The sequence below is a fragment of the Scyliorhinus canicula genome, chromosome 3 (assembly GCF_902713615.1).
Source record: "Scyliorhinus canicula chromosome 3, sScyCan1.1, whole genome shotgun sequence".
In the NCBI taxonomy this organism is placed as follows: Eukaryota; Metazoa; Chordata; class Chondrichthyes; order Carcharhiniformes; family Scyliorhinidae; genus Scyliorhinus; species Scyliorhinus canicula.
Window position 1 is genome coordinate 133,425,733 of NC_052148.1, and position 13,593 is coordinate 133,439,325.

At 50.9% G+C, this 13,593-nt stretch overlaps 1 protein-coding gene across 25 annotated transcripts in view; it reads left to right on the forward strand.

Annotated features, from left to right (window-relative positions):
- The window catches only part of rbm47 (RNA binding motif protein 47), a 273,757-nt gene that overhangs the window by 231,959 nt on the left and 28,205 nt on the right, over window positions 1–13,593 (forward strand). For 19 of the 25 annotated variants that reach the window (XM_038791353.1, XM_038791355.1, XM_038791357.1 and 16 more), the window contains one exon: window positions 7,600–7,806. The exons of 2 other annotated variants lie outside the window; for them this stretch is intronic. In XM_038791353.1, coding sequence (XP_038647281.1) covers window positions 7,600–7,806 — 207 coding nt within the window. The remainder of the gene's footprint in view (window positions 1–7,599; window positions 7,807–13,593) is intronic. 4 more of the 25 variants (XM_038791350.1, XM_038791368.1, XM_038791345.1 and 1 more) reach the window with 2 other exon arrangements.

The following is a 13,593-nucleotide window of genomic DNA, read 5'->3' on the forward strand; positions in this document are numbered from 1 at the left end:
TGGGAATGTTGGTCACTGCTGGTACTGCAGCTGATCACGAAGAGCAACCATAGAGGAGGCCCTGGAACACCGATAAGTGGGCCGGGCTCATCAGGGTCAGTCAGGTAGGCTTCAGTGATTGGGATGGGGGGGGGGTTAACCTCCACAACCGGGGGAGGTGGTGGCATATCGGTAATGTCACTAGACTAGTAAACCAGACGCCCAGACGAATGCTCGGGGGACAGGGGCACAAATCTCAGCACAGCAGCTGGTGGAATTTAAATTCAATGAATAAATCTGGATTTAAGAGCTGGTCTCAGTAATGGTGATCATGAAACCATTGCCGATGATAAAACCCCATCTGGTTCACAAATGTCCTTCAGGAACACAATCTGCTATCCTTGCCTGGTCTGGCCTACTCACACCCACAGCAATGTGGTGGACTCTTAAATGTCCTGTAAAATGGCCATCACAGATACCAGTCTTCAGCCAATTCTATTCACTCCATGTGGCATCTAGAAATGGCTGAAGGCACTGGAGGCCGCAAAGGCTATGGGCCCTACCAACATTCCAGTAATTGTACTGAAGACTTATGTTCCAGAACTAGCCACACCCCTAGCTAATTTGTTCAGGTACAGCTACAACATTTCATCTAGCCGGAAATGTGCAAAATAGCCTAAGTATGTCCTGTCCACAAAAAGCAAGACAAAACCAACCCGGCCAATTAACGCCCCATCAGTCTACTCTCAATTGTCAGCAAAGTGGTGGAAGGTATTATCAACAGTGTGATCAATCAGCACTTGCTGAGCAATAACCTGCTCACTGTTGTTCAGCCTGGATTCCACCGAGGCCACTCAGCTCTTGACCTCATTACAGCCTTGGTCCAAACATGGACCAAAGAACTAAACTCCAGAGGTGAGGTGAGAGTGACTTCCCTTGACATCAAGACAACAGCTGACCTAGTGTGGCATTAGGGAGCCCTAGCTAAACTGGAGTCAATGAAACTTGGAGGTGGGGCTGAAATCTCTCCACTGGTTGGCATCACAAAAGAAAATGATTGTGATTGTTGGAGGCTACTCATTTCAGTCTTGGGACATTACTTCAGGAGTTCCTCGGGGTAGTGTCCTTGACTCAACCATCTTCTGCTGCTTCATTAATGACCTTCCCTCCATCATAAGATCATAACCAAGACAATGGTCCTAAAGTCCATCCAGGCTGGGACAAGGATATCTATAATACTCCCATCCCAGTTCACAATCTAATGCAGTATGAGGGATGTGAAAGGTTCTGTTTATGCTCTTTTTGTTCAAGGTAATCGTCCCAGGCTATCTGAAGTCTCCCTCAGCCAGCACAAGGAAGTTCATTGTCTTCTCTCTGACTAGAGAGAAGTAGCTGATCAATGAACATGGTTTTGCCAGGATAGCAGGTTCCCAAGGGGCATGGTTGCACAGAGATGACTTTGCAGGCACCATATCTAAATGCTGAGGTATACCATAACCCGAAGGATCCACTCACTGAATGTGCAGTTTGAGTGAGATCATGCTCAGCACATCAAGTTACACTAACAGCAGTCATTACGCAATTTCACTGCACTGGATCTCGTACCTCAACCTAAGTGGCTGCAGCATGGCTGGTGGGAGATTGCTGACTTTCACTTAGGGAGACTGCAAATAGCTTGGGAGGATGACCTTGAGCAAGACCTGATGAAATGTATTCCAGGACGTTCTGGGAGGCTAGGGTGGAAATTGCCGGGCCCCTAGCTGAGATATTTGAATCATCGACAGCCACAGGAGAGGTGTCTGAAGATTGGAGGGTAACAAATGTTGTGCCCTTGTTTAAGAAGGGCTGTAGGAGTGCAGCACTGCGCGCAGTGGTTAGCACTGCTATCTCACGGTGCTGAGGTCCCAGGTTCGATTCCGGCTCTGGGTCACTGCTCATGTGGCAGTTTGCACAAAGAAAATGAAATGAAAATCGCTTATTGTCACGAGTAGGCTTCAATGAAGTCACTGTGAAAAGCAGGGTAGGTGGATTGGCCACACTAAATTTCCCCTTAATTGGAAAAAATGAATTGGGTACTCTAAATTTATATTAAAAAAAATAAAAAAAAGGGCTGTAGGGATAAGCCTGGGAACTACAGACCGGTTAGCCTTACGTCTGTAGTGGGTAAATTGTTAGAAGTTAATCTGAGGGACAGGATCTACAGGCATTTAGACAGGCAAGGGCTCATTAGGAAAAGTCAGCATGGCTTTGTAAGGGGAAAATCATGTCTCACCAATTTGATTGAATTTTTTGAAGAGGTAACCAAGAAGGTAGATGAGGGCAATGTGGTTGACGTTGTCTACATGGACTTTAGCAAGGCATTTAACAAAGTGCTGCATGGTAGGTTGTTGCGAAAGATTAAATCTCATGGAATCCAGGGTGAGGTAGCCAATTGGATACAAAATTGGCTTGACGACCGAAGCCAAAGGGTGGCTGTGGGGGGTTGTTTTTCAAACCGGAGGCCTGTGACCAGTGGTATGCCTCAGGGATCGGTGCTGGGTCCACTGTTATTTGTTATATATATTAATGATTTGGATGAGAATGTAGGAGGAATAGTTAATAAGTTTACAGATGACACCAAGATTGGTGCATAGTGAATAGTGAAGAAGGTTAAATGATTACAACAAGATATTGACCAATTGGGCCAGTGGGCTGACAAATGGCAGATGGAGTTGAATTTGGATAAATGTGAGGTGATGCATTTTGGAAGATCAAATTGGGGCAGGACCTACTCAGTTAATGGTAGGGTGTTGGGGAGAGCTATAGAACAAAGAGATCTAGGGGTACAGGTTCATAACTCCTTGAAGGTGGAGTTGCAGGTGGACAGGGTGTTGAAGAAGGCATTCAGCATGCTAGGTTTTATTGGTCAGGATATTGAATACAGGAGTTGGGACGTCTTTTTGAAGTTGTACAGTACATTAGTAAGACCACACTTGGAATACTGCGTAATATTCTGGTCACCCTATTGTAGGAAGAATATTGTTAAACTAGAAAGAGTGCAGAAGAGATTTACGAGGATGCTACCAGGACTTGATGGTCTGAGTTATAAGGAGAGGCTGGATAGACTGAGACTTTTGTTGAGGCGTCGGCCATCAGATACTGCATCATGTTCGGGTTTGCAAACGTTCTAATTGAGTTTGCTGACACTGCACCCTGGAAACGATGGGTTCCAAGCTCTGTACAAGGCTCTGTGCCAGGTTAGCACTGGACTGCTCCTTGATAGTGACAGCAGGCTTTCTAGCAGGCAGGCCAATACACTGAATGTTGTGGAATACAGTTTCATCAGCCATCGAAGTCCCCACCTGAGTCCCCTGAAACCGAACTTCACCACCTGGGGAGCTAGAACATGTGCTATTCTTCCCCCTGTCTGGGCTGTAGCCCACTGGTTATGGTATCTCATTACATGCACGTGTTGGCTCTATGCTACACTCTCACATTTGTGCAGTGCCAATATCTGAGCTGATGGTTTTGAGAGTGAGATTGAGGGCGGGACTCTCAGGTCTGCCAGCCACGTTTTACGGCACGACGTGTCCCTGCCAGCAGCGGGATTTTCCATTCCCGCAGCTGACCAATGGGGTTTCCCATTGTGGCACCTCATACCGTTGGGAAACCCACGGGTGTTTGAGCGATGCCGGCAGACCAAGGATCGCGCCGACAGAGAATTCTGCTGTGGGTTTTTCTTCATCAGTACTCCTCGTATAGTAACTTCAACCTCACTGACCATGACACTCATGTGAGTTCATTAAACCTCATTCCACTGCCTTCTCCACATCTGTCTAGAGGGTCTTTTATGGGTCGAGGACCTCACTCCTCCTGTCCATCTCCTGCACCAAGGCTCCGGTGATGTGTCAGTGAATCTTGGAACATGTCATGTGACCTGTTGCACAATTCTTCCAGCTCAGAGTCTTTCCTCTTCCCTTTGGAGAGGTGCAGGCTGGCTTTGCTACAATTCTGAAGTTTATGTGATTATTAAGTTTTGGGATTGTATTTTTAAATTTAAGTAAAATGAAGGGCATCATGTGACCTGTTCTGAATTCTGCTAGACAGTAAGACAGGATGCTTTGATTGTTGAAGGTCAAAGGAAGGCTCAGATTATATTACTGGGAAGAAGGTGTAAGGTATTTAAACTTGGAGACAATAGAAGTTTGGAGAATGTACTTGGGGGAAGGGGAGCGCTCAGGCAATCCGAGGGTGGTGGGGGCTGCTTTGTGGTGGGGGGGCTGATTTGCGGTGCGGTGGGGGGTGGCCGGCAGCAAGACTTTGTCATCAGCTTTCCGCTCGAAATGGCTGCCCGATAGTGGGATTGCCTCGGGAATCCCTCATATTCCTCGCCATGCATAAATGTTCATGGCTAGGAAGAGTGAATTGCTTTCCAATTTGCGGTCCTGGGGGAACATAAATCGGTAGTAATTCTCCTCCGGCGGGAGACACTAAGTGCTGATGCCGGGACTGAATCATGAGTGTCCTGTGGTCCCGAAAGTGCGCCAGTACCAGAGCAATTCAGAACACATTAACGGGTTAGCACCGGAGTTACGTGGATCTAGTGTGATTCCAATGCATGCAGGTGTGTGATACGACGGGGTTGGGATTGGCACTGGAGAGCCTGACAAGCAGGAGCTACATATAAGCACTCTACTCCCCACACCCCCTCATCCCAGCCAAGAAGATGGCACTGGCTGCACTGGAGCACGCCCATCCTGTTGATGGATCAGCTGTGGCTCGAGGGTAACTAGGGGGGGTGACCTGGGGAGGAACCCATACGACACATGGTGCAAAATTCACAGTGGGCAGTCAGTGACATGTGCAGCCGCATTGCTGCCTTGCAGGCTGCAGCAATGGCCGTCCGTGCTTGGCCACCCCATCCCACGGGCCACCTCCTGGCCACTCCCCGGCACTGGAAGATGTCCCCCAGCCAATGGCACGACTGTCAGCACGCTATAACGATGTTGGACACTTTTCGTGCCCCCCTCTCTCCCTCAGTAGCCAAGAGCCTGGTTCCCAATTTTCAATAACACAAGTGAACCTCGCTGTCGGCAACTCTGCCTGGCGGAGATGGAGCATCGTGAGAGGCCTGGGGAATGCCGGGTCGGGCCTATTAATGATATGCCATTTTGCAAGCCCACGCCAGCGTGTTGCATGGAAAGCATTCACGCCGCTATCGAGGCACTGGAACATGGCATTCCGTTGGGCACCAAGCGCCAGCTTCGATTTTCGGCCGATGCACGATTCTCCGTCTGATTGCGTTTTTTGATTCTGGCATCGCTGGACGGAGAATCCCGCATAGTCTCCAAAATGGAGAATCTCGCCCACTGTAGAATTAATAGTATTTTTAGTCATTTGTTGGAGTAATTGTCTTAAAATGTGAAATCCTGTTGTGTCATTCTTTCACCTATGAACTGGAAGTTTCAATCTTTTCAAGTTATCAACCTCTATGGATATCATGACAAAGTAGTGCTATCCTCATATAAATCCCTTGCTGATGCCTGCGGCCACCCGGCATTGTGTTTAGCTCTGAGCTGCATGCTCCTGTCATTACAATGAGCTGGCAACATAAAGTTTGAGCATAGCAAACATCAGAATGAACGCACCTATTTCGAATCTTGCCAAATCTTTCCCTCCCAAAATATCTTCTTCCAAACTAATTTAAGAACAAAGAAAGAACAAAGAAAAGTACAGCACAGGAACAGGCCCTATGACCCTCCAAGCCTGTGCCGACCATGCTGCCTGTCCAAACTAAAATCTTCTACACTTCCTGGGTCCGTATCTCTCTATTCCCATCCGATTCATGTATGAAAAAATGAAAATGAAAATCGCTTATTGTCACGAGTTGGCTTCAATGAAGTTACTGTGAAAAGCCCCTAGTCGCCACATTCCGGCGCCTGTCCGGGGAGGCTGGTATGGGAATCGAACCATGCTGCTGGCCTGCTTGGTCTGCTTTAAAAGCCAGCGATTTAGCCCAGTGAGCTAAACCAGCCCCTTGTATTTGTCAAGATGTCCCTTAAACGTCACTATCGTCCCTGCTTCCACCACCTCCTCCTGCAGCGAGTTCCAGACACCCACTAGCCTCTGTGTAAAAAACTTGCCTCGTACATCTCCTCTAAACCTTGCCCCTTAAACCTATGCCCCCTAGTAATTGACACCTCTACCCTGGGAAAAAGCCTCTGACTATCCACTCTGTCTATGCCCCTCAATTTTGCAGACCTCTATCAGGTCGCCCCTCAACCTCCATTGTTCCAGTGAGAACAAACCGAGTTTATTCAACCGCACCTCATAGCTAATGCCCTCCATACCAGGCAACATCCTGGTAAATCTCTTCTACAGCCTCCACATCTTTCTGGTAGTGTGGCGACCAGAATTGAACACCATACTCCAAGTGTGGCCTAACTAAGGTTCTAATTTGGTGTAATTCAGTGAAAATAAGGTTGTCACTAAGGGTATTTTGCCACAAAAAGTAGTGTGGGGGCAGTTGGAAACATCACATAACTTTACAACACAGAATAAGACTAATTGGCCCATTATCCCACTTGCCATCTAAATCTGATTCTGGAATTTAACTACAGTTTCAGATGGGGCAATCCGTGAGCGGGATTCTCCCGTCTCCGACGCCAAATCATGTTCGGCGATCGGCCGGAAAATTCCCGTTGCCGCCGAAATCGGGGGGCAACGCCGCTTTTGTGATGCTCCCCCCACCCCCCAAAACGGCATACTCACAGAGTATGCCGCATGACGTCAGGACGGCCTCAGGATATCACCTGAGGCCCTCCCTCGATGCTCTGCCCTCAATGGGCCGACAGTGTGTTAATTTTTTTTTTTGGGAACCCGGCATGGCGGCTGCGGACTGAGTCCAGCGCCTCCAGAGTCGGGTGGGAGACGTTCTGCGGGCAGGGGGGACTTTGGCTGGGGCTGGGGGCACTGGTGGGGGATGGTCCGGGGCTGGCGAGCCTGGTCAGAGAGAGGCAGTTTTTGGCAGGCCGGGTAAGCGGCCATAGACCCGGCAATTCTCTGCCCGTATCCGCAGCTAAAGCTGGGGGCTCTACGCTGCGTGCCTGCTAGTCCCCCACAGACGGAGGATCGGTGCCGCTTTTGCGCTGTTTTTCCAGGCGTTTAGCGCCACTGTTCCCACGCCGGCGTCAGCACTTAATCTTCAAATTGGAGAATCCAGCCCCATGTCTTAGTCCTTAAATTTTAAAAAAACTATTCTGAATCCTCTCTTTTTCTTTTGATGGTGATCTTAAAATTGCACATACTAATCAGTGGAAATCCTCCTTTTCCCTTATTTTACCTTCACCCATCATAATTTTGAACACTTCTTAAATACCCTTGTTAATTTGTCACTTTAAATGCTACCATCGTTTCCATTGACAGGCTGCGACCACTAATATTTTGCCCCAGGATATGTATAGCTCGCGATGCTCTCCTCAAAAACACAGATCAAATGCTGCTTGGTGTTCTCACCGTTCAAGTAGGCCCAACATGAAACATTTTACAAATGCTTCCTCTGGTGGCAACTCTGAGAAATCAAATTAATATTTTAAATGCGACACTTGCCCTATTTTTAAAATTGGACATTTTGTTTTAAAGCAGGCACTGTGCGTGGTCGAGGTAGAGGGGCAGCTGGCAACAGAGCAGCAGGACCTCGTGGATCGTACCTGGGTGGATATTCTGCAGGCAGAGGTATTTACAGCAGATATCATGAAGGGAAGGCCAAGCAACAGGACAAAGCGTATGAACTGATACCCAGTTTAGATCTGGCTACAGTCAGTCCAGTCGCTATGAAACCTGGTGCAGGTTAGTAAAGGGAATGTTTTGCTAAACATTTACCTTAACAGCTAGAGAAAGAAGGAAGAAAAATGCAATGCTAAATGTCTTAGAATTCTTCTTAAAACCCTATAGGATTTTGAAATATTCCTGTAGGATGACACATAAGCCCAACAAACACATTGAGTAGCTGGAGTTTTGTGAGTCACAGCTAAAGTCACACAGAAGTTCTGAATTGGATATTTTATCGTGTTAAGGTAGCACATCCTCAACTCAGATAAAGCATCATTACAAATAGTTCTGATTTTTAAAAAAAAATTAATTTGTGAAACACATCAGGTTTGCAGGATACAAACTAATAACATTACGGCAATTTTAATGTTGCTGCAAATTGTAGTTTGTGTTGGACTGATGAAACTCCAAAAAACTGCATCACCACGAGGAAGTAAAATCATCAGCGTGGCATTCAATCAAGTCTTGACAAGCAGTGTGAGGGCCGTTGAAAGCCACACATAACCTAATTTTGTGCTGTAAAATGATTTGGCTCATTGAGCTTGATCTAATTCTCTGAAAGGGATATACGCCTTAGTCCCATTTCCTATCCTTCTCACTGGTCCCTCCCACATCTTTTTTTAAGTATCCATTTTACTTATTAAATCTGATATTGGATTGAACTATTTTCTGATGGGGCAATCCATGACCTAACAGCCCCTTTGTTAAAAAATCATTCTCCTGAACCCTCCCTTTCTCTTTTGATGGTGACTTTAAATTTATGCATCCCAATTACCAACTTAAGTAATCAGCGAAAATCTTGTTTTCCTTATTTACCTTGTCAAACCCATCATAGTTTTGAATATTTCCATCAGATCCCCGCTTTATGTTCTTAGTTTCTGATTCTTGGAAAAAGGTTTGCAACCTTCAGACACTAGCACAACTTCTATATCTAAGGATGTTTGACAGATTGTTGTCTGAGTCTCTACTATTTCCTCTCTCACCTCCCTTAGAATTCTAGACCAGGGCTTAGTGCCTGTTTCATTTTGGCTTACACCACCTTTATTAGCACTTTATCAGTACTAATTCCTTGGATGGGACTCTCCATCCAGCAATGCCGGAATTGCGGATCGCAATCAAGCAGAGAATTGTACGTCAACCGAAAATCGAGGTCGGTGGCAGTTGCTCAATGGAACGCCTGCTCCGGTGCTTCGATAACAGAGTGAATGTGTTCCATGTTGTACGCCGGTGCGGGCGTGCTAATTGTACAGTAATGGCCATTTGCATATCATTAATGGGCCTGACCAGGTGGTGATGATGGCGTGATTCACTTGTGGCATTTACAATCGGGAAAGAGGCGTCGCGGCCGATGAGGGAGAGGAGGTAAGCCAAGTTACCAAAGGCGCAACGATGGGCTGCCAGTTATGCCATGGGCCGGGAGACATCAGCAGGGGCGGAGCAGCGGAGACAAACAGGAAATGGGCCATGGGCCGATGTGTCCAGGTATGGACTGCCATTGCCACGGTCTGCAAGGCACCCCCTTGGCTGCTTACTCCACTAACTGCCTACTGTGTCCCATAAATGTGCAGACCGCCATCGGCCGTATGGGTGCCCCCTACCCCAGGCCACCTGCATAGGACTCCACAGATCCCAGCCGACCCATCAACGGGATGGGTGTGGCCCAGCGCAGCCCATAGCTCACCAGCTGTTGGCACGCCCTAATGCACCCATTCGAGGCGTTATCCCACTGCAGGGGCAGAAGGAGAACTGCACCCTCCCTAGCACACTGGCCCTCGCAGGGCAGATGTCTGGCAAGTGAAATTCTCAGCTAGCCCACCCCACAGGACCACCGGCTGTCACCACGTCCTGCCTGCCTACTGCGCCCCTGCCCCCATTCATCCTGCCCCAGACATGTAGACAAGACTAGTGCGCTGTACGAAGGACCCACAGCAACCACAGCTACGGTCCTGACAGATGCCCACCCCCCTGGCCGAGGCCCACCCATGGACCTTGCCTGCAGCATGCCTCCATGCATGGCGCCAATCGGTAGCGTACTGTGCACCTGCACCCCCCCCCAACTTGGCGCCATGCTGCTGACAGAGTATCACATGGCCCACCCACAGTGGAACCCACAGGAGGGTGCAGGAGACAGGCCGCAGAGCGTACCACTGGCATGGGTAGCGTGAGCCACTGGTACCCCTGCCGGTAGGGACTGGTAGTGGGGTCAGAGGCCCCCTGGTGCCGAGCCCGAATGGGGCCAGAGGTTCCTTGCGGAGGGCAAAGTGTCAGGGGGAACGGTCAGAGGTGGGGGTGGGAACAGGGGCAGGGGGGGACATGTGTGGGCAGAGGCTCTAGTGCAGGCCAGGGCCACCGTGTAACCCATTGGACCTGGTTGGACACATGAATACTCACCATGCTAACATGTCTGCCCTTTACCCCCTGCAGAAAATGGACTTTGGTATCGAACCAGGAATAGTTGGCTTCTGTCCAGCCACAGCCCGAGCAAATGCACTGAGGCTGCATGAGCAGGAGTTGCTCGAGGAGGACCCTGCACAATAGGAGCCTGCCCCAGAGGAGCAAGAGCCAGCCGATGATGGAGAGCCGGCAACCCATCAGGTTGAGGAGGAGGTGGGGTCGCACCAGGCCTCGTGTGTATCGACAACACCTGTCATACGAGGACCTGTTGCACCGGGTGTGCTGGTGGCGAATGCAGTTGAGTAGGGAGACCATGAGGCATCTGTGCCAGATCATGGTTCACCTGGAACCACGCAGTATAGGGGAGGACACCTGCTCCCGGTGACTGTCAAGGTGATGGTCACCCTGAACATCTTTGCAATGAGGTCCTTCCAGGACCTGTCTGGGATATCAGAGACCTCCATGCACGGGTGCAGCCACGCTGTTAAGGAGGCCCTTTATGCCCGGGCAGCACAATACATCCACCTGGATAAGGACCGAGCCCACCAGGCAGTGCAGGCAGCAGGAATCACCACAATCATTGGGAGACCCCAGGTCTAGGGGGTAATCAACGGGACACATGCCCCCCCTTGAGCACTGTCTCATTAGGGGGTACCCTTCATGAACCAAAAGGGATTCCATTCCCCCAGTGTCCATTGGTGTGTGACCACCAGCTGCACATCATGCATGTCTGCACCTAATAACCGGGCAGCGAGCACAATGCCTTCATCCTACCACACGCTCCAGTGCCCGACACATTCGAGGCTGTCCCCCGGCTGAGGGATTGGCTCCTGGGTGACAGGGTTTATCCGCTGCGGTGGTGGCTGATGATGCCTATCCGAGGCCACAGACCAACGCGGAGAAACACTATAACGATGTCTATGCTGCGACCAGGGCCATGATCGAGCGTTGCATCGGCATCCTGAAGATGCCGTGCAGGTGCCTGGACTGCTCTGGTGGGGCCCTCCAGTATAGGGTCTCCCACATCGTTGGAGTCTCCTGCGTCCTCCACAGCACCGCGCAGCAGAGGGGTGACATACTGCAGGAGGAGGGAGAATGCCAGGCCTCGTCAAACGAGGAGGATAAGGAAGAGGGCCAGGATAGCCAGGGCATGGGACCCAGGCAGGCACAGAAAGCCACACAACATGTGCGAGGGCAGCCGCTCACGTGACAATCTGTTTGCATCCAGGGGGCCTGGCCACCAGCAGCTCAAAAGTCCCATTCCACCCCCCCACACTACCCCCTAATCCACACCTGCACCTCCCTCCGTGCTTCCCACCTGCCTCACTACACGGTGCTGGCTCTGGGTTGGCAGTATCAGCAGGTGTAGTCCGTGAGTTGGAGGATAATGGGGACCTTCTCTACGATGAGCTCTGGTGCTCCTTATCGTTTGACGAGGTCGGACTCCTGCCCTTGGTGCATATTCCCCCTGCCTCCCCATCCCCACTCTTGGCACAACCTCTGCACCCAGCCCAGTCCATCCCTCACACTCTTCACCTGAGGAAGGAGCTGTGCTCCAAAAGCTAGTGATTCGAAACAAACCTGTTGACTGTAATCTGGTGTTGTAAGACTTCTTACTGGAACATCAGTGAACAGGGGCAAAATTCTCCGACCCCCAGGGCCGGCGTAAATCCCTCCCCCGCCGTGGCCGGAATTCCCTGCCACCCGGGAATTGGCGGGGGCGGGAATCGCGGCGTGCCAATCGGCGAACCCCCTGCGCCGATCGGCATGCCCCCTGCGGCGATTCTCCGGCCCGCGATGGGCCGAAGTCCCGCCGCTGAGAGGCCAATCCCGCCAACGTGGTTTCAACCACCTCTGCTGCCGGCATGATTGGCGGTGCGAGCGGGCCTCCGGGGGAGGGGGGGCGGGGCGATCGGACCCCGGGGGTTGCCCCCACGGTGGCCTGGCCCGCGATCAGGGCCCACCGATCGGCAGATGGGCCAGTGCCGTGGGGGCACTCTTTTTCTTCCGCCGCCGTCACGGCCTCCACCATGGAAGAGGCGGAAGAGACCCCCCCTACCGCGCATGCGCCGGTGGTGACGTCAGCGGCCGCTGACGCACCGGCGCATGCGCGAACCGGCGAAGGCCTTTCAGCCAGCCCCGACGCCGGGCGGCGGGCATCAGCTAGTTTAGGTCAGCTAGTGCCAGGCCAATGTCCTCGACGGCCACAGCCATGCCCATTGTGACTGGGCCAAGCTCTGGAGCTCAGCTGCAATGTCCATGTTGTTCTGGTACATGGCTGGTTGTAACATGGCCGTCCTGTCCTGTGCCTCCGTCCAGTACTGACTGAAATCCGACATACTTCTCTCCAGAAACACAGCCAGGTTTTCTGTCCCGATCTTCCAACAGAAAGAAATTGGTGGGCGTATTTTGCAGCATCAGCCTGCGGTGGGGTGGTGCCTCACAGAGCCTGCAAGACCACCTACACAGAGATCGGGGCACGATCTACCAAATCCGCTTCCCCGCACACCCTCAAGGTCATGGAGGGCCTCCCGACCAGCTTCGGGGCGACCCCCAACCGCAGATATATCGGGGGCACTCTCCCCCTGTCCATTACCCCTTCCTGCATGTTCTCCGGCATGCACCCCCCCCCCCCCCCCCCCCCCCCACCACTACACATAAGGGGAAGCCCCCGTCCCTCAATGGCGAAGCTTTTTCCCCCTAGCACTGTCCTATCTCAGTGCCCTCTCTTAGAGCTCCCTGGGAGAGGTCCTCAACCCTGGGGCCTCCAGGCACTTCTGCAAGCCCAGCGTGGTCATCGCAACCGATTTCGAGAAACAGCGGTGAATCGTGACAACATGTCATCACGCTGCTGGGGGGTGGGGTAGGTGGGGGGGGGGGGGGGGGGCATCACATGGGGCTGAAAGGTACGGAGTAAAGCTGTTTAATGGAATTCAGGTGCGCACCCCTAATCATGTCAACAAAAGAGGGGGGAGGTGCGGGGAATATTTCATTTTAAGATCTCCCCGACGTATTTCCGGTTATGGCCCTCTTGCGAGAGTTAGCGGCCATAACGGGATTTACACACTTGTCGAACGGGCCCAAGAAATCACACCCACCAATTTTTGTTGCACCCCTTTTACTACTTGTGGGATTATATCAAGTTGTGCCTTAACCTTCTCTGGTTCAAATGATTCCCTTTGAGTCCACTGCTCTAACTGTCATTTTATCTTTCCGATTTATCTGGATTGTTCCTTTATGATTTCATTGAAATATTGAGTTTTCTTTTGGCCCAGCCAAGTACCGTTCAGGCAGAAGTCATGTGGGTGAGGAGTGGATTTCTGGAGATTGGGGAGGGGCGGTTATCTGTTACCTCTCCTTTTCTATTACACATTGAGCTATATTATGCTATGGCTGCTTTACTTAGTACTG